This window comes from Hippoglossus hippoglossus, chromosome 6 (genome assembly GCF_009819705.1).
Source record: "Hippoglossus hippoglossus isolate fHipHip1 chromosome 6, fHipHip1.pri, whole genome shotgun sequence".
NCBI classification, from domain to species: domain Eukaryota; kingdom Metazoa; phylum Chordata; class Actinopteri; order Pleuronectiformes; family Pleuronectidae; genus Hippoglossus; species Hippoglossus hippoglossus.
This window is the reverse complement of record NC_047156.1, coordinates 4,241,897-4,261,796: the sequence shown is the minus strand read 5'-3', so window position 1 is coordinate 4,261,796 and position 19,900 is coordinate 4,241,897. Positions and strand designations below refer to the sequence as shown.

General features: G+C 44.9%; 1 protein-coding gene across 4 annotated transcripts in view; it reads left to right on the top strand.

The window, feature by feature from the left end:
- Positions 1 to 19,900, top strand: part of znf423 (zinc finger protein 423) — a 138,110-nt gene that overhangs the window by 114,791 nt on the left and 3,419 nt on the right. For all 4 annotated transcript variants that reach the window (XM_034587713.1, XM_034587712.1, XM_034587711.1 and 1 more), the window contains 2 exons: positions 8,733 to 8,864; positions 10,801 to 10,916. In XM_034587713.1, coding sequence (XP_034443604.1) covers positions 8,733 to 8,864; positions 10,801 to 10,916 — 248 coding nt within the window. The remainder of the gene's footprint in view (positions 1 to 8,732; positions 8,865 to 10,800; positions 10,917 to 19,900) is intronic.

Sequence of the window (19,900 nt, the reverse complement as noted above, 5' to 3'; positions counted from 1 at the left end):
TCGCAGTCAAGTGCTCTCCTGATGACACTAAACGTCCTGTGTCGGAGTGTGTACGTCTATTTTTAGTTTCTGTCATCGACTGTGTGTGTGTGTGTGTGTGTCTGTGTGTAGTCAATGTGATATTTCAGTATACACCTGCTTCCTGCTGTTGGAGGGCTCTGTAATGACTTAATAACCTCATCTCATAAACAACTAATCGACCTGACCCACTGAACTGGGAGATATATTTGAATTGGTACCAGTAGTTTCTTTGCTCTCGCGTTGCATTAGGTCTGTCCGTCCCATTCTTGATGATATCGATGAGAACTCATGGATAAACTGATTGGAATTTGTTGGTCAAAGGTCAAAGGTCAAGGTCACTGCAACTGCTCCAAACACACTTTTGGTCAAAATAATAACTCAAGAACGCCATGAGGGTTGTTTTCTGTGTATTCTCACAGAAACAAATGAATTATTAAACTTGTTTGGATTTAAAGGTCCAGTGTGTAAGATTTAGGTGAAAGGGATCTAGTGGCAGAAATTGAATATAAAATAATCCTAGTGATGTTTACACTAGTGTGTAAGCATCTAAATTGTATAAATTGTTGTTTTCTTTACCCTAGAATGGGCCTTTATATTCAAATACTTTATATTCAAATACTTTATATTTAGATACTTTATATTTACATCAGGAGCGGATCCTCTCTACGGAGGCCACCATGTTTTTTTTACAGTAGCCCAGACTGGACAAACTAAACACCTTTTGAGTTTTTATGACAACTGAAGCTACGTCAGGTTCTTTTTCGTGTGTGTGTGTGTGTGTGTGTGTGTGTGTGTGTGTGTGTGTGTGTGTGTGTGTGTGTGTGTGTGTGTGTGTGTGTGTGTGTGTGTGTGTGTGTGTGTGTGTGTGTGTGTGTGTGTGTGTGAACCATCTTGGATTTTCCCTATCAGATTACATAACAGTAGGAAGCTGGAGAGCTCTGTCTTGTCGAAGCCAAGAGCCTCCTCACTGACACGCACGCACACACACACTCACATGCTCAAATATGCTCGATTCGTGCTTCCTTTCATTATAAACACAAACACAAACTGGTCATCGCCATATGCTGTGCTCGTCTGCCAACCGAGTGTTTGTCTGTCTGTGGGTGTTTGTGTGTATGAGAGCGTTTTCCATGAGCTGTGGTTATTAACCAGGAATAAACTTTCTTTATTTGTTACTTGTAAAGTGTTGAAGTGTTAGAGTCCACCACTAGAGTGAGGTCTCCGAGTACAGGCCTTGTTTACATCAACCTAACTGTCACTAAACATCATGAAAAACACAATAGATGAAGATTAGGGATGATTCCACTGGAGCTTTTACTTCAACTGTCTGAAAAGACAAAAGTCTGCTTGTCTTTGCAGTAATGACACATTTCTATAGCAATTTTCAGCTTTTGGGAGCTAAGTTACAGTAATTTCATATCTGCATCAACAGTCACTGTGAATAGGTCAGTGTGTTGAATCTGACTCACTCGGTCACAACAAATGGGAAGAACATTGTTCAACTTTGATAAAGAGGCGTCTCTCTAGGGATGAGACTTCATGATCTAATCCCATATGCAAGTGTTGTGCACACGTATGAACACAACACAAAGAAAAGACAAACAAGAGACAGAGAAATAAAAGTGAATCTGTTTTCCACACATGACAACCCGGTTCCACTTAAAGCAGAGGTGCACATGGACCTGAAGCTGCAGACATGCTGGTGACCACAGATTAACCCCTGAACGAACGAGAGGGTCAAACTCCGGTTGTTTCGGTAAAAACGATCCCCAGGATGTAACTCTGCCTCCGATCTCCATTCAGCAAAATGTAAAAAAACCACATGGTTCCACGAGGAGTAAACAAATGATGAAAATATTAACAATTACCTCACAGAGAGAGTGATAGAAACAGACACGGAAAATGGAAGACGAGAGAGAGAGAGAAGGCAGGGAGAATGTGTGTGGGTGTTGCGTACTCACGGGACTTCAGCACTGCAGCATTCTTTCTGTGTGTGTGTGTGTGTGTGTGTGTGTGTCTCTGTGTGTGTGTCTGTGAGTGAGTGAGGGAGAGAGAGAGAGAAAGAGAGGGGGAGAGGGTGAGTAAAGGTGGGGGGTACTCTTGGGACCCCTCCAGCACTGCAGCAGGTTGTGTGTGTGAGTGTGTGTGTGTGTGTGTGTGTGTTATTCTCCAGCCCCCACACAACCAGTGGGTCAAGCTCACCCCCCCACACACATCAGCCCCCCTGCCCCCGGTTGCCATGGAAACACACCTTGAGCGAGCCCCCCAGAGAGGTGCACACTCCTCCTCCTTCCGTCCACAGCGCTCCTCTCTGCTGCACTCCTTCTTTCTTTCTGTCTCCCAATGCCTCTGTTGCTCTCCCTCCATCAATCCCATCAGCCCTCGCTCCATTCCTCCCTCTCTAGTCCTCCCTCCTCTCCATCCCTCTCTCTTTCCAACCTTTTTCTCTCGCCGCCTCTCCCCTCACTGTCCTCGCCATCAATCGCCTGGCTTGGTTTACGGCCTCCATGCCGCGAGGGACCAAACACATACACACACTTTTCACTGCTCTTTCACACACGCACAGCCTCAAATAGTGTGAGGATGGAGGTGGGGGGGGGTGAGGAGGAGCAAGGAGGGGTCGTAATGGGGGGGGCAATATTGCCCCCCAAGCAACAGCTCGCTCAGAGAGGAAGGGAGTTTGGGCGGGCAAGAGCACCCAAAGGAGTTTCCCAGCCCAGACTAGGAATGGGTTAAAGTGTGTGTGTGTGTGTGTGTGTGTGTGTGTGTGTGTGTGTGTGTGTGTGTGTGTGTGTGTGTGTGTGTGTGTGTGTGTGTGTGTGTGTGTGTGTGTGTGTGTGTGTGTGTGTGTGTGATAGAGGAAGGAAGCACCTCAGGGATCCATCCCCAACACAAATCAACGAGCTCATTTATGTTCTGCTGCATGTTACAGGGGTCCGTGATGAGGCCAGCTCGAGTGTGTGTGTCTGTGTGTGTTGGTGTGATGGGGATGATGCCACCTGGTCCCTCTCCTCTGGTCAATTAGCAGAGAGAGAAGGAGAGGACGGTAATGGGAGAATGAGACTGAGAGAGAGCATGACCTGTGTGTGTGTGTGTGTGTCAGAGATAGCGGAATTGTAATGTCTGACTACTTCTCTTTTGTGTGTCTCTTTCTTTTCTGTCCATCCCCAAATTTCCCAAATTCTGCCCACACGTTCTTTCAGTTCACACTTTTCCTCCAATATTTTCCTGACATTTTTTGTGTTTCTCTTTGTTGAAACTGCATCAGAACTTCTGCTACTTAAAACTATAGAAATAATTATTGCAATGTACTTTAATCATTAGCAATATAACAAAAGTGTTGCATTGTGCAAGTACAGTGAGGAGGTATAACAAATACATGGTTTGTCCTTCTCTGCTCACAAAGAAAAAGTTTAAACGTTCTTTAAAGTTAAAATCAATAATAACGTGACATTTATTATCAATTTGGGCTGAAATTAGCATTTTTTATTTTTATATAATTTTTGGTATTGCTCTGCCGTAGACTTCAGTCGCAAGGAAAGATTTGTATGATTTTATTACTTTTATTCTTACGCCACTACCAGGGGAAAAGAAAGATGGAGGACACGATCTACGTCTCTTCGCCAAATTATTGACCAGGATACAACAACAACCTCTGACTCGTACTAACGTCCATTTAAAGCAGAAAAAAGTTCATTTTCTGATTTGCGATAACAAACTCTGAGTCCTAACCTTCACCCTGCCTCTCTCTCTCCTGCTCACTGTCTCCTCTCATCCCTCTCTCCCCTGTGTTCTCTGTCCCAGCACAGGCCTCCCAGGGTTGTGTGTGTGTGTGTGTGGATATGTGTGTGTGTGTGACCCATAGTGAGATGACAGAGTCGTACAGAATCCTGCCGTTACGCTTTGCCTCACAGAGTGCATTTGATCCACCAGTGCAACACACACAGACACACACACACACACACATGGACTGGGTCTCAGAGGGGGACAGCACACAGACACTGCGGTCCCCACACACACTGATCAAAACAATGTATTTGTCAGAAAAGAGAACTCTTTCATGGGACACACACACAGACACACACAGACACACACACAGACACACACACACAGACACACACACACACACAGGCCTCTCTCCATGCCCTTGTTCCGGACAGCCCAATTATCTCTCTGCACCTCACTGTTTTCCCTTCAGTTCTCCCTCTTCCTGTCTTTCTCTCCCTCTCTCTCACTCTGGTTTTTATTGTTTTTCATCAGTTCATCCTTTTATTTTTTTTACTTTTCAATTTGGCTACAATTGATTGACATTTAATTAGCGGCTGAAGCTTCATTAGTGCGGCTGATGGCTTTATGATGTCACCTGTGGAGACGCACACTCGCACACATTCTCCCAACAACAGTTATATGCAGGGGTACAAAAGAAAAGGCAAATTCTGAGGTATGATGTTGTTGAAAAGCTAAATTTACAATTTTTATAATTGATTGTGTCTATCTTTGTTTTTCGGATTATAAATTAAAATCTTTAGTTGTTTCAGTTTCAGACCTTTGGTTGGTCATAAGCGATCTGAAGATGTCACCCTGGGCTTCAGGATGAATTATTAGTCATAACATATAAAAATAAATGTCAGGATGATCAGGAAATGAAATAATCTTTCTGGCTTCTGACCAAAAACAACTTCTTTTGGGAAAATGTCAGACTTAAAAATGTCATAAGTAATAGAAGTTGTCTTATGTGAAGTATGAAGAGTTTCCATTGCTTCTACTGTATAATTGTATAGATGCTATCAGTTAGCATTAGTTCACCGTTTGAATACCTGCAGTAACTTTGTTGAGGCGTGTGTGCGGATGTCACCGGCTAAAATCTCACTGGCTAATGGGCACGTCCTCTGATCTTGGCCGCGTGGGAGAGGGTGAGACGACTTCTGAGGAAAGCGTCGCCCCTACGGAGGGCGAGAGCTTTAAGGTGCCTTCTACAGAGACACCCTCCCCCCCCCCACCACACACACACACAAACACACACACTCACACAAACAAACACACACACACCCTGAGATCACTGAAGCTTTGGTATTACTTGGTTATTCCCTCTTTTTATCCATCTGTCCATTTGTGTGTCTGTCGTTTGCTTCTTCAGTCGAAACAATAAAACAATCAAATGCATGACATTAACTAAAAGTGCTCCTTTACTATTACTTTAAATAATATTTAAATAATGATGAAAATATGGAATATGACTTTTTCTAAACTGGTCGTGCTGGTGGTGCTCCTCCCTGTCTCCCTCCCTCCCTCTCTCTCTGTGTGTCTCACTCCATGTGACTCTCTCCTGCTGTTTCAATCTCCGAGTAAATGATAATGAAGCTCTATCTGTCTCAGTGTGTCTCGGACACACTGGCGCCCCACACAACCTAGCAGCCTTTGAGGCTTGTGTTTGTCTGTGTGTGTGTGTGTGTGTGTGTGGGGGGGGGGGGGGGGGGGGGGGGGGGGAAAGGGATGTTTGGGGACCCGGACCACGGAGCACACACTATCCCAGCCATACAATCACATGTGGCACACACACACACACACACACACACACACACACACACACACACACACACACACACACACACGATCACACACTATTGAGATGGGATTAGGGCACCCTTGTGTCGGCCTTTGAGGCGAGGAGAGATAGGAATCTTTGTGTGCGTGTGGGTATTAGTCAGTATGGGTGTCATGGATGTATGATTGAAGATGTTATTAACCTCGAGATCCCCTGCAGCTCTGCAGCTGAAGTTCTGCAGGCTGTGTGTGTGTGTGTGTGCATGCAAGTGTGTGTGTATACGAGTATGGCTATACATTGTAAGGACCAGCTTGAGTTTTTAACCATTGGCCTGAGGACATTTTTGGTTAAGTGAGGACATGTTTACAGGCAAAGATTTGAAAGAGGGTCTGGGTGAGACGTTTGGTTTTGACAGCTAATAGGTCCGAGGTGTGGGTGGGGTGCTGGGGAATTGGTTTCGTCAATGAGCGTTAGGGTAAGTGATAAAAAAAAGGCAAAACATTGGATTGTCTGAGTGTATCTCTCAGGGTATGTGTGCATGGTGGTGTGTGTGTGTGTGTGTGTGTGTGTGTCGCTGTTTGTGTAGATGTGTGTAACACTCTACGGGGGATCACAGATTGGCCCAAGAAAGACACCATCTGATGTCTCCAGGCAGCACTGTCCTACGGTGTGTGTGTGTGTGTGTGTGTGTGTGGGCGCATGTGTGTGGGCGCGTGTGTGTGGGCGCGTGTGTGTGGGCGCGACTGGGGTATTGGCCCCGCAAGGTAGAATGGCGATAAAGACAACAGGCGGGAGACCCGATCGTCAAGGGGTCCATGTGTGTGTTGGCGTGTGTGTTTATGACGCCCAACTTTCATCTGGCCTTTCACCGAGGGTGCAGTGATATCACTCACACCTTCTTAAAATAGACACGGAAACACACAAACACACACAGATACACACAAACACTGCTATAATCCTCCAGTGAGAATGATGAAAATGGGTGGAGGGGTGTTGCAGACAGTCTCTTGTGTGTTTGATGCTCTATTATGACTTATTTACATCAGAGCAGTGCATGTGCTACAGTGTGACTCATTACACATAATTGGAAAAGGGGGGGGGGGCATAAGTTAAGTTTATGCTATAGTTTTTTTCCAGAAGTGGAAAGTGACTAATTTCAAGTTATAAGATATCAGAGATTTTATTATTTTTTACATATTATTCTATTCTTAAATACGAGGATGCACCGCTCTGCACTGTGCTTTCTTGGGTTTATTATTATAGCCTCATTTTCTCATACAGGGTAAATTAGAGGCGTATACGGGCTGGTTTCCCAGTGAGTTCCCGTCCTCGATGAAACTGGTCGATTTGGAGTCAACTTCTAAATTGTGGTATTAAAATAGTTCTTGATATAAGATGATAAGAATCGAATGGATCCTCTTATGAACTTGTGTATATTTATTCCTGTTTAACAGTACAACTACACCAGTTTAATTATCCATCGTTTTGTGTTGTGAGGCTGTTTTGTGTAATGTTTGTCCTTGTTTGACCTTGATGGCCTCTTAGCCTAAAACCTATTAGGCTGCATGTTTTTTTATTTATTTATATCATTTTAAATATGAAACAACTACTCCTCTAATAATCATGTCTTGCCCTGATCCACCCAGTTAGATACTGCCGTTGGTGCATTCTTGGTTTTCATAGCACCCCCACTCTAACTAATCTAAACTAATGGCTGTTTTCTTGCCATAATCCAAGATGCAAGGTGATGTAAAAATACAGGGTTGAATTCCAATTTTTTTTTTGGGCCCAGGACGCCCAGACCCCATCCCTATTTGTATCTTTACAAGTTTTCACCCCCATTTTAAAACATAACCAGACACCCATGGTGAGGGGTTTGAATTGGAGCCCACACAAATTAATCAGCGACTGATGGACCAAGAGGGACTATAGGGAGACATGTGGGGAGGAATGGGCATAGTGAGGGATGGTTGAGTGACTGCAGTGGGGGAGGGCAGATAACGAGGACAGAGGGAGGGAAGGAAGGATGGCTATAGGAAGGGCAGATCATCCACAGCCCCAGTGGGGAGGACAGACAATTACCAGTTGGGGCAGATACGGCACTGGGGTTGGTGTGTGCGAGAGTTGGGGGAGTGTAGGGAAAAATGAAATGAGATTGTGCAGCAGGGGGAAAAGGGAGTTTGAGGTTCTGCCCGGGGCTTCTCCTCCTCCTAACCCGCTGATGGGGGCTTTTCGGTCTGTGTGGGTCAGTTTATGTCAGACAGAGCACTTTTGTCATGTGGCGTCCCACAGGGTTCTGTTCTGGAGCCTATGTTGTTCTTTATATATGCTACTTCTTGAGAAGATCTCTAGCTGTTACAGTGGCACATCTCAACATTTTTATGCTAATGATATTCAGTTGTATTTGTCCATATAGAATTATTTCGACAGCTGATAACAGCCTTCAGTTAAATTCAAATAAGACAGAAGCCTGTATAATAAGTCCTGGAAATTTTACGCCAAACATCAGGCAGTATACATATATTTTTATTTCATTTTAAGGTGTCATCTTTGACCAATATTTGTCTTTTGAAAATAATATCAGCCAGCTACATTTTTTTAATGTGGAATATTGAGCAGTTTTGCCGAATTAGAATTAAAGATTGAAATGGATATTGTTTATTTACTATTCTACTTTTATTCTTATTTTGCTTTTATCTGCTTTTGGTTTGCCTGTCTGGAACTCAGGTCTAATTTACGTGTTTCCTTTAAGATTTTCCTTATAATATTGTTATTGCACATATTACTATGTATTTTAAAAATAATTGCATTGAATATAGATCTATATGAATAATATTAAACATTGCAAAGGATGTGACGAGGGAGAAAACGTTCTCTCACCTCATGTTGCGTCGTCAGACATGATTTGTCAAAGTGTAACTAATATCGTCCCAAAATATTGCCGCAGAGCCATGATTAATGTCACTGATGTAGTTCCTGTATTGTCGTATACAAGCGTCTTCATATAAGTGGCATATTAGTATTTATCTGACTTGTCTGTCAATTTCTGTTTGTGCACGAGACATCTGTTGTTTGTGTCGTGTCAGTATTTTAATATAATGTCATATGTTGCTGTTTTCATGTGCTTAATCCAACCTACACATGCGTGTCTGTCTCCTATTTGCAGAGGAGGGCATCAATCACGAGTGCAAGCTGTGTAACCAGATGTTTGACTCACCTGCCAAGCTGCTCTGCCACCTGATAGAGCACAGCTTCGAAGGCATGGGAGGTACCTTCAAGTGTCCCGTCTGCTTCACAGGTGAGAGAGAGACACACAGACAGACACACAAACACACAATCAGGTTCAAGGACAGCAGCACAGATAACCGCTACTCACTCGTGACTCGTGTTTGCTTTGTATTCGAAACGGAGACAGAAACATGTAGATATTTAGTGTGTCTGTAAATAAAGATGGACGACATGACAGCTCCCTGAAAGAGAAGCCAAAGTGTCTCAGTCGCCCTCTAGTTGCTGGCTGCAGTATAGGTCATAAACCCTCCTGCCTCCATGTTAGTGAATGGGACATGGATCAAACTAAAAAGTCAAAGTACATGTCAGATATTTTTTTCTCAAATATGGTTTCTGTCAATTGAGGTAGTTCTCATCGCACTGATGTTTGTTTACGTGCGAGGTTTTCAAATGTACTGATTGACAGCTGAGACTATTTTTAAACCTTGACCATTGTTGTGGTTTTCTTGATCCGTCTCCAGAAAGTCAGAGTGTCCTCTTGCAGAGATATTAAGTAACTTCCTTCAGTTGTTATCTGGCTTCCTGACTCAAACTTGGATCCAGAAAAAACAGTATGTAGTGTATTTAGATCCTCTGACTTAACTTATCTTTGTACATACTGTCATCCCCGGGTCAGAGGGGCACAAACAATAAGACAATGCTTACTCAGTGAAAAAGAATAAAACAAAATTAACAAAATAGACCTAAAAACCAGAACATTTCCGCTGCTGGACGCTGGGTTGGTGCCTGGATCTTCCCTCACATCAGCTGCGGAACCTGTTGTGGCTCAGAAATGTCTCCCTCTGGTTTTCCTCACATCATCATGCATTGAGATAATGTGCTTTAATGGCTGCAAAGGTTTTTTGGGTTTTGGGGGGAAACAGCAAGAAACACATTAGGAATATTCATTGTTTTAACATTTCTAACTTTGGGAGGGATATTGCAGCGGGGTGCCCGTGCTTAAGAGGAACCGGCTGCATGTGTGTGCAGGAGTTCATGCAAAAACACCACCGAGCAAACGGGCAAAATATGAAGCGACTTTTTACATTTGCAATCCACTCGGGGGCCGAAACAAAATGCTGGACGACCAAATTAGACCTTTGGTGTTCTGAGATCTGTTGGACACGGAACAGTTTCTTACCAGCAACTCAGTCGGCACCTCTGCTCTCTCCCTCCCTCCCTCCCTCGTTCCATCTCTGACTGAATCCCCATATGCTCTCTCTCTCTTTCTGTGACTCCATCTTTTCCTTTCCCTTTTCCCCCTCCCTCAGTTGTTGAGTTTGTCTTGTGTTGTGTGCCTCTCTCGCCCCCCCCCCCCAGGTACACAGCAATGCTTTAAACTTTAACTCTATTCCTTAGTGGCTTATGAATTAGTAAGATGGGCACCACTCCTACGGGGAGGCTTAATAATTCAACACACACACACACTCGCAGTGAAAACCAAAAGTTTACTGAAACAAAGGGGAGAGAAAGGAAGAAAAAATAAAAGTGTGTGAGACAACACTGGAGCGGAAATTAAAAAAAGAGAAGAGATAATTTATTGATAAATATCACAAGGTCTGCTGAGGATAGCTCTCTCACTGTTTTCTCTCCTTCTTTCTCTTGCTCCCTCTGCTCTCTTTCTTTCCATCCCCTGTTCTCCCTCCTTTCCCTGTAAGCCCCTCATTTTCTTTGTGGGTTTTTGTGCTTATTGGAACCAAAAACCCACTTGTCCTTTGGTTCGTCACCAAGTCGAGTGATTGTTATAGCAGTTTTCAGTCACACATACACATACATGTCTCAGTGGCGACCTCCAATCTGCAAACATATTCAGGAAGCGTTTTGATACCAGGTCTGAACGGGGCCACAGTGATGCAGATTCCTCCGTTAATGGCCGACACTCCCCTGTCAGCTCACTTTGTTCTTGGAAACGTTGATGCCTTTACCGACAGTGTGTAACTTGTGCCTTGTGTCTGTTCCTCTCCCAGTGTTTGTGCAGGCCAACAAGCTCCAGCAGCACATTTTTGCCGTCCACGGACAGGAAGACAAAATCTACGACTGTTCCCAGTGTCCGCAGAAGTTCTTCTTCCAGACAGAACTACAGGTAGGTCACCTTAATTCTGTCTCTGCGCTGAGCTGCCTCGTTTGTCTGTGTCCTGCTCCCTTCTGGCGTGGATTAGGAAAACGGTGTGTGCAGGTACGGACAGTTTGTCTCACGCTGTCGTGTCCAACGAGAGTCAATGTCAGGAAGTGCAATAATTATTCCAAAGCCTTAACATAGTTTTCCGGTGCCCGTCTAACGAGGTCTCACTCCTTCCCTCCACAGTGAGCACATTCATTACCTGTTTCTGTCCCTCACTCACAGAATCCTCTATTTCCCTCCACCCTTTTTCTTTTCATTCCTCCGTCCCTCTCTTTCCATCTCTCCTCATGAGGTCCGAGCAGGGTTCTGGCAAGCTTCATGTCATTAGGGTCCAGACACATTTCAGTGTGTGTGTGTGTGTGTATGTGTGTGTGCATATGAAAGAGAAGAGAGGCTATAAGTCACCCTAGAGTAGGTCCTGGAGCAGCTGTGGCCTGGTCCGTGATGATGTAAACCCTCCCGTCCTCTTCCATCTTTTGTACTCCTGTTGGCAGCAGACCAGTGACCTGCAAAATCTTCAGGTTAAACATCAGTCCTGTTAAAGGTGAAATCTGCAGCTTAGGCCGTCGCTCGCTGCGTTGGCCAAGTTCAAGACGGCACAGATTATTATGGAAAGTCTTGTGAACGGCTGCAGCTCCGTCTGTTTGGAAGATAACTTACGGAAACTGTCAAACAGGACACGTGCAGCCGCGTGCGCCACCACAAAGTTACCACAGATTATTGTGACGAGTTATAAATGACAACAGGACTGAAAATTAATTTGGGGAAAAGAATCTTAACACGTTCCATGTACCTATTATTCTCTTAAACCTTAAATCATTAAACGTTTAGCTGTTTTAAGATAAGGGGTTAAGGTAAAGTTTGAGGTTTGGAGGAATGTTATCTGTAAGATGTTCTCGTCCAGCCACCACACACACACACACACACACACACACACACACACACACACACACAAAGTGGCAGTGACATAGGGCCTAAAGGGGGGGTGGGCATATGGCTGGCCAGTCCATTTAACAGCAGGGTGACTACTGGACCCTGTCGGTTAATGTCCACACGCAGGCTCCACTCACACCTCACACACGATCACCTCCACACACCTTTACATACATGCATAAACACACACACACACACACACACACTCTGTGTGACCTCACAAAACACCAATACTGCTCAGGTCGATAATCTGCTGCAGAAGTCCGTGCAGTGATATTAAAAAGCTGTATATCTCCACTGTATGGTTTGATCTGCTTTTACCTTTTCTAACTTTGATAAATTGTCAACTATAGGTTTATTGTTTAAGATTTTGAGTTGTGTCAGACTACACAAACTACACACAACACACAGCTATGATACTTTAACAGTATTTAACCCTAAAAATTATTATTTGTTCCATTTTCTTAATATTTCTGGCTGTGCCTCATATCAAGTTAACGTGCGAGTTCAAATGTTTACACATCTAAAAGCTACTGTCTTACGGACTTGGACCAGAATATCATGTGTTTTTTGTGATAGTCTTATTTGACAGGTGATTATATAGCAATAAGAAAATCTACGAGGATAGAAAGCTCACACATCGACTCATCTGAGTGTAATTGTTTTGTTTTTATTCCAGCTAAGTTGAGCTCAGTTCAACTTCTTCTTCCTTTTCCTCTCAGCTCCTCGTACTTCTTTCTCTTTGGCTGCTGCACTGTGGCTATATCCATCTTGTTACTCTTTGGTCCTGACCCAAGTGTGAGTCTGTGACTGTGTGTGTGTGTGTGTGTGTGTGTTTGTGTGAGAGCAAGAGAGAAAACTTGCAGCCTGAGCCCGACCTGCTACAGCTCCATTGCCCCATGGGAGGGTTCTCTAAGTGGGCTAGACAGAAAGGCTGACTGAGGGAGATGGAGAGCTACAACCATGGAGGTTAATGCCACTGCTCGCTGTTAGCGTGCATGCGTGCGTGCATGCAAACGTGTGTGTGTGTGTGGTTCGGGCATTACTAATATTGTAGGGACCTAAATCTGTTGAAACATTATGAGGACGTGTCCTTTACGTAAATCATTAAATATTCAGGTGTTTTAAGATAAGGGAAGGGGGGTGAGGTTTAGGTTAAGGCAAAGTTTGAGGTTTGGCAAGTTAGTATAGTTCATGTTAAGGTTAGAGTGGGTCTGCAGGAAGTTAATGCTAAAGAGACGTGTGTGTGTGTGTGTGTGTGTGTGTGTGTGTGTGTGTGTGTGTGTGTGTGTGTGTGTGTGTGTGTGTGTGTGTGTGTGTGTGTGTGTGTGTGTGTGTGTGTGTGTGTGTGTGTGTGTGTGTGTGTGTGTGATGGACTGAGAAGGCCGGTTTGCCAGATAGAAAAGACTTCTGGCCTCCTTCAACCCCTCAGAGGAGCCATATGATGTTGAGCTCTCTCCCTCACACAGCCGCACACCCCAGAGTCACTGCCGCACAAACACGTCACTGCATCATCTCCTCTCCCTCCCGACTGCACCCCCCCCCCCCCCCTATCCGTCTCCCCCTCCGCACACAAAGGCTCCTCGCTTTCTCTCCTCCGCTCCCTCACTCGCTCTCACATCGGTCCAGCCATCCACATACAGGGGGAGGCCAAAAGTCTGAGACCACCATCCCAATCTCGAGTGAGCGGGGGTCACAGTTTCTCCACTTTCTCTCGTGCAGTTTTCTCTCCCTCCTCTTTCTCTCTTTCTCTTTCTCTCTCTCTCTCTTTCTCCCTCCCTTGCTCCCTTTCTCTCTCTTTGACTCCCCCATCTGTCCCAGAAGAACCAGCCCCTATGCATATTTTAGCCCCTCTCCTCTCTTCCTCTCTTCAGTGCCTCTCCCCAGTGCCCCATAAATAGTGCAGACGTAAGCTGGTAAATAAGAAATGTTTTGGTGTGTATGTGTGTGTGTGTAAATAAGAAATGCTGTGGCCCTGATCAGTGAGGCCCTTCTGGATCTCGCTCTGTCTTTACTCCCTGACTTCACAGACGACTTTCCCATTCTCAGTTTTAGTCTTACGTTTTTTCTTCCTTGCTTCCTTTGTTAGTAAGTTATTTGTGCATTCTTTCTTTCCTTTGTTTGTTTGTTGATTTGTTTGTGTTTTATTTCTTTCTTTTTCCTATTTCTCTCTTTTGTTTGTTCTTATGTTTCTTTCTCTCTTTCCTTCACTTGTTTGCTTGTTTGTACTTTCCTTCTTTCTTTCTTTCCTTCTTTCTTTCCTTCTTTCTTTCCTTCTTTCTTTCTTTCTTACCTTCCTTTGTTCATTCATTCATTTGTTCATTTATTTGTTAGATAGTTCGTGCTTTCTCTCTTTCTCTCTTTCTTTTCTTTGTTTGTTCTTTTGATTGTTCATTTGTCCCTTCCCGCTTTGTTTCATTGTTTATAAAATGTCAGTTTTTCAAACACCAACAAACAATTGCTTTTACATTTAAAAGACACATTCAAATCACTAAAGAGTGTATAATCCATAATCCATTCATCCATAATGAGGATGGATGAGTGCATAATTCCCAGTATTTTATCAGACCTCAAACATCTGGAGTATCTACAGCAGTGTAATGATTTTCAGAGTCTCTCTCCTGCTCTATATCAGCTCTGACTTTCTCCCCTGTTACTTCACCTGACAGACTTCTGGAGCTCCACATTTTTCTTGCGCCTCCAGGGGGAGCTATCCTGCAGCTTCTGCCCTCAATGTTTCCCTCCATCCCTCCCTCCATCCATCACTTTTGCACTCCTCCCCGATCATCCCTCTTTTTTCTGCCTCTGCATCCGTTGTGCTACTATTTCCTTTAGCCGTGGTAAATATTTAAACACTGTTAGATGGGTGGATTGCTGGTCAGAGGAATAAATGGAGGGATGAGTTGATGGATGTGGAGGGGGATTCCTCTTTCTGTATGTGCTGATTGCCTCTGCTGGATCTTCCCTCGCTCTTTTTCTTTCTCTCCCTCCCGTCTGATGGAGAATTCTGCATGTGCACAGACACGTATACAGATAAGCTGTTCCCTTGTGGAGACAATTAATAGAAGATATAGTGCACAGATGAATGGATGGATGGATGGATTGAGGGATATAGAGAAATAAGCATCCTGACAGAATAACAGACACATAGCGTACAGAGGTCTATTCACATCTGAAGTCACAGTTTGACTTCTTCCACAGATACTACAGCATATCAGCATCAGTGTGTTATTAATTTGCATGCAGCCAGTATGAGGTACTGCAGCCTGAAGATATCGACCAGCCTCCTCGTACTGCAAGATATCCATACCTGCGAAAAAATAAATATTTAAATCTACGCCATCAAAGCACAAGTGAAGAATTTGGGTTGGTTAATGCAGAGCGGAGGGTATCTAGGTAGACAGTTCATTACGGTTGGTTCAGATCAGTTGTGTGTGTGTGTGTGTGTGGGGGTGTGTGTTTCTCTGTTTAGTAGTCTGTCTGTGAATAATGTTGTCTTTGTCTTTGTCTGAATCTAAGAGCCTCACTGTCTCCCTCTAACTGAATTATGGAAAGGTGTGGATGTGGCTGAACTGGCAATAGGATTTGTATGTGTGTGTGTGTGTGTGTGTGTGCTTATGTTTGCCAGTGTCTGGGTGTTGCTGTCAGTTGTGAGTGTTGTGTCAAGTACGTACTCTCTGATCCATGTATCCCTTGGCTGTGTGTGTGTGTGTGTGTGTGTGTGTGAATTTGATCCGTAGATCCCCGTGGCGTTACAGGGGAGCGTACTCAGCTGCCCCACTGCTCACTGGGAGAGACTGTGTTATTAGAATGGGGACCTGGGAGACACATGCACTCGCACACACACACACACACACACACACACACACACACACACACACACACACACACACACAGTCTTACCTCCCCGAATCCCTGGACCTGAAGCTGTTTGCAGCAGGGGAAAGACAGACGGAAACAAAAAGAGATTCAAAACAAAAGAGAGGGGAACAGCCTTACCCGCAGTACTGCCACAGTACCACAGTTTCTAGTATTACTGCAAGTAATAGAAGTAAATGAGCAGTGTGTAAAGAAACAAAAGCTGCTTCTGTCGTTGTGTTTAATTGTCCTTTTGTCTCAGAAGACTTTTCCTCTTCTCCGACCACCTGAGGAAATAATACAGACAAATTGTGTCTGTTAACACTGTTGGGATTTTTTCGCACATTCACACTGTGAATACAAAGCACCTTCCGCTCGTCGTGGATGTAAATGGAAGAAAGGAAATCTCGATATGGGATCAGTTCATCAACTGGAAATGTTAGATTTATGTGTGTGTGTGTGTGTGTGTGTGTACACCTGTCTGCGTGGATGCTTTTTCAGGAACTCGCCATCAGAAAACAGTGGGTCGCACATGGTGGGTCTCGGAGAGGAGAAGAAAAGACGAGTCAAAGGAAGTTACTTTGATGCTTTGATGTAAAGCGGAGGAACAAATAGAAAGATGCAGAGAGACGGGAAGAGGCAGGAGGAGATAACGTGGGAAAAAGAGATAAACGGAGGTAGAGACGGTTACAAAGGAATGACGCTACGTGAGGCAGCACCTGGAGGGGTTTCTAACAGCTTGGACCGTGTTCTTGTCATTGTGTGTGCGCGTGTGTTTGTGTGTGTGCGCGCGTGTGTGCGTGTGTGTGTGTGTGTGTGTGTGCGTGTGCGTGTGCATGTGTGTGTGTGTGTGTGTGTGACAGCTGAACAGAGGCAATGTGTCACAGAGCAGGACAGACTCTGCGTGGCTTAGTGTTCTATCAGCTCTGTCAAAACACGTATTTATTTCTACGTATGTTACTCTATCTGCATTTTTCCTTAAAGTGGAACGTTAATTTTTTCTTTTCTTTTTGAAGGTGTGACTCACGTGTATCATGTGGCGTTCAGGGATGATTGTTGGGGGTTTTTTTGTGCTGCATTTGAGGTCATTTCCTATTTTGTGTTTTTCCAGCGGGGACCCTCGCCTTCTGCTGCGGCTCTCGTGTAGACCCATGCGTGTTTACCTTTTGATGTGTGTGTGTGTCCTACATGCTGTGAGTGTATTTTGGGTCGTGTTTACTGGTCCGAACGTGGCTGTTGGGGCCGGTAGCAACGGGAGAGGGGAACTCCCCGTGGCAGAAAGAAAGGGAGGGAGGGAGGGAGCGCACCGAACAGGACGTGTGCACAGAGGTCAGCCTGGGTGTGGGTGATGGAGGAGGAAGGTAGTGGTCGTCGTGACTTGGCTGGAAAAAGATAATTTACAGAAGGTGTTTAGAGAGTCTTTTACAAAGGGAGATGACAGAGAGGGATGAGGGGGGGGGACAAACGTAGACAGAGAGAATTAGAAGAGTGGGGGGGGGAGCAGGGAATACGTGTCGGCGGGATATTAAGGGCAGGGGGTGCGTTTATTTTCGATCTGCTCCTGAGGCAGCATCCTGTCCTGGACGGGTGGAGCAAAATGCGAGCCAGGGAGCAGAGGAAGCGGGCTAAGACAGCCCATCTGCTAGTCCCAGACACACACATGCACGCACACACACACACACACACACGCACACGCACACACAGAAACGCACTTTGTTGGAAGAGTGTCAACTCTGAGCTAAAAATACACTGAAGCCAAAGATGACCACAAGGCGACTAAGGTGATTTTTCATTTAGTGTTAAAAACAGCCGTGGAGATGGGGCACATGTACTGTCTGAGACACACACACACACACACACACACACACACACACACACACATATATATGCACATTGGACAAATGTATGTGCAGACTGAAACACACACACACACACACACAGCCTCCAGTTACCCACACATATTCACATTTGACACACATTTATGACTGACGCACACAGACACACAGCATTGTTCCACTACACACTGTGTAGCTGTTACATCATTACTGTGTGTGTGTGTGTGTGTGTGTGTGTGTGTGTGCAACAAGTCCTACAATGTAAACAAGCATATATGCAGCTTGCCTTCTGTACATGACTCATAAAAACACACCACCAGCGAGTGGACTGGATTATTAGTCATTGATTGATTGATTGATTGATAAAAGAATAGAGTATTGATTTCTTACAGGAAGTGCAGAGCAGTTGTAGCCTTGTGTTGTGTCCACTCCTCCACCCACCCCACCCTAACCTCACTTTCCCTCTGTCACCTGATATTCTTCGTCCCATCGCTCCCTCCATCGCTCCCATCACAATCACTACAGAGGTCGCCTGACAGTAAAACGTGATAATGGGTCGTTATGAGCTAATTGCTCAGATGATCTATCGGCTCACTTTTGCTTTGAGGTCGCTGATCGTCCTCATCCTTGTTTCACTTTTACCTTAATGTGATGTTTCAAGTTGTCCCCCCCCCCCCCCCCCCCCCACCCTCAGTTCAGTCCACAGATATGCATGTGTCTGCTGTACAGACATGACACTAATCATGAGCCGCCACTCACACAAACACACATGCACATTAAAGGTGGCACAACCATCATCGTCACAACTCAAAGACACGTGCACATTTTCTATGTGTAATGCAGCAGACAGCAGAGAATAGACAGATTAGATTTTCTGTTATCGCCAGCTCTTTCCTCAGTCGTCCCCCAGGAGACTGTGTGTGTGTGTGTGTGTGTCTGTGTGTGTGTGTGTGTGCGTGTGGTCCAGGTAGTCCTCCTATTGTGGGGACATAAATCTGTTTACACCATGTCGCCGTCATATTAATGGGACCTGTCTTCTTTATGGCGACAAAAAAACAAAAGTCCTCATAATGTAAATCATAAAATTAACTTGAACAGGTCAAAGTTGTGGTTGTTATTAAGGTTTGACAAGTCGTTATCATGGTAAAGTAAGTTGGTGTCAAAGAGACATGACTATTCTGTATTCTAGTTTTTGCATTTTTCTGGCATAATGTTTCCGTGCATGCAAGTGTGTGAATGTGTGTGTGGGTGTGGGTGTGTGTGTGTGTGTGTCCGTGTCTGTGTCTGGCAGCGCGTGGGTAATACGACAGGGCCATATTTCCCCTGGGTCCGTGGCTCTGCAGGCTTTAGCCTCGCTCTCTCTAAGCAGTTTAGGAAAAACAATGACAGGCCTCTGTATCGACTGGTCTGGTTGGGCCCGGCCCTGGAAGACGGGCTGTTGTCACCACGGCGCTCACACCCTCTGCTACGAAGGGAGAAGAAAGAAATCAAGTCCAAACCCGGGTTACATTCAAATGATCATGTGATGAAAAGCGTTCATATTTTAGTAAGAAGCTCTGCTGTTGTTTATCCTCGATACAAAGTCTCATCTGTTTCACATTTAAACTCTTCCAGCAGTTCAGGCTTTTATTGTGAAGCCCGTGCAGGTGTGGAGTTTGTTTAAGGGCAGCTGAGAATTTACCGTCTTTTAATCACAGGCCTCGACTCACAGTAAACACTCAATATAAAAACTGTGTGCCTCCTCCTTCCTCTTCCTCCTCTTCCTCCTCACTCCTCCTCCTGTCACGCTTTTTCCTGAAGAATATATCAATTACTCTGCTGTAGAGCAGATGTCACACACACACACACACACACACACACACACACACACACACACACACACACACACACATCTGATTGATTGCAAAGCTGCATAATCAATATCAAGCTCCCAACAACAACGTAAATGAAGAGAAGTGTGTGTGTTTGTGTTTGTGTGTAGCGTGGCAGGCGGCAGGCTGTCATCCACTTGTCCATTGCATTCCTCTCTCATCCCTCTCTCTCATCCTCACCCCTCTTCCTCCCTCTCTCTCCTCAGGGCTATTTCCAGCAGTCCACTGCAGCGCTGCAGGCTCCTCTAGGGAGCAACCGCGGCCTCCCCCCCCTCCATCCCTCCATGATCCCTCCATCCCTCTTCTTCCTCTTCCTCTGTCCTTCTTTTCTATCCCTCACTCTGTCTACAAATCAATACACCAGCACTAGGACCAAAAGAACCTGAGGGAACACACACACACACACACACACACACACACACACACACACACACACACACACACACAC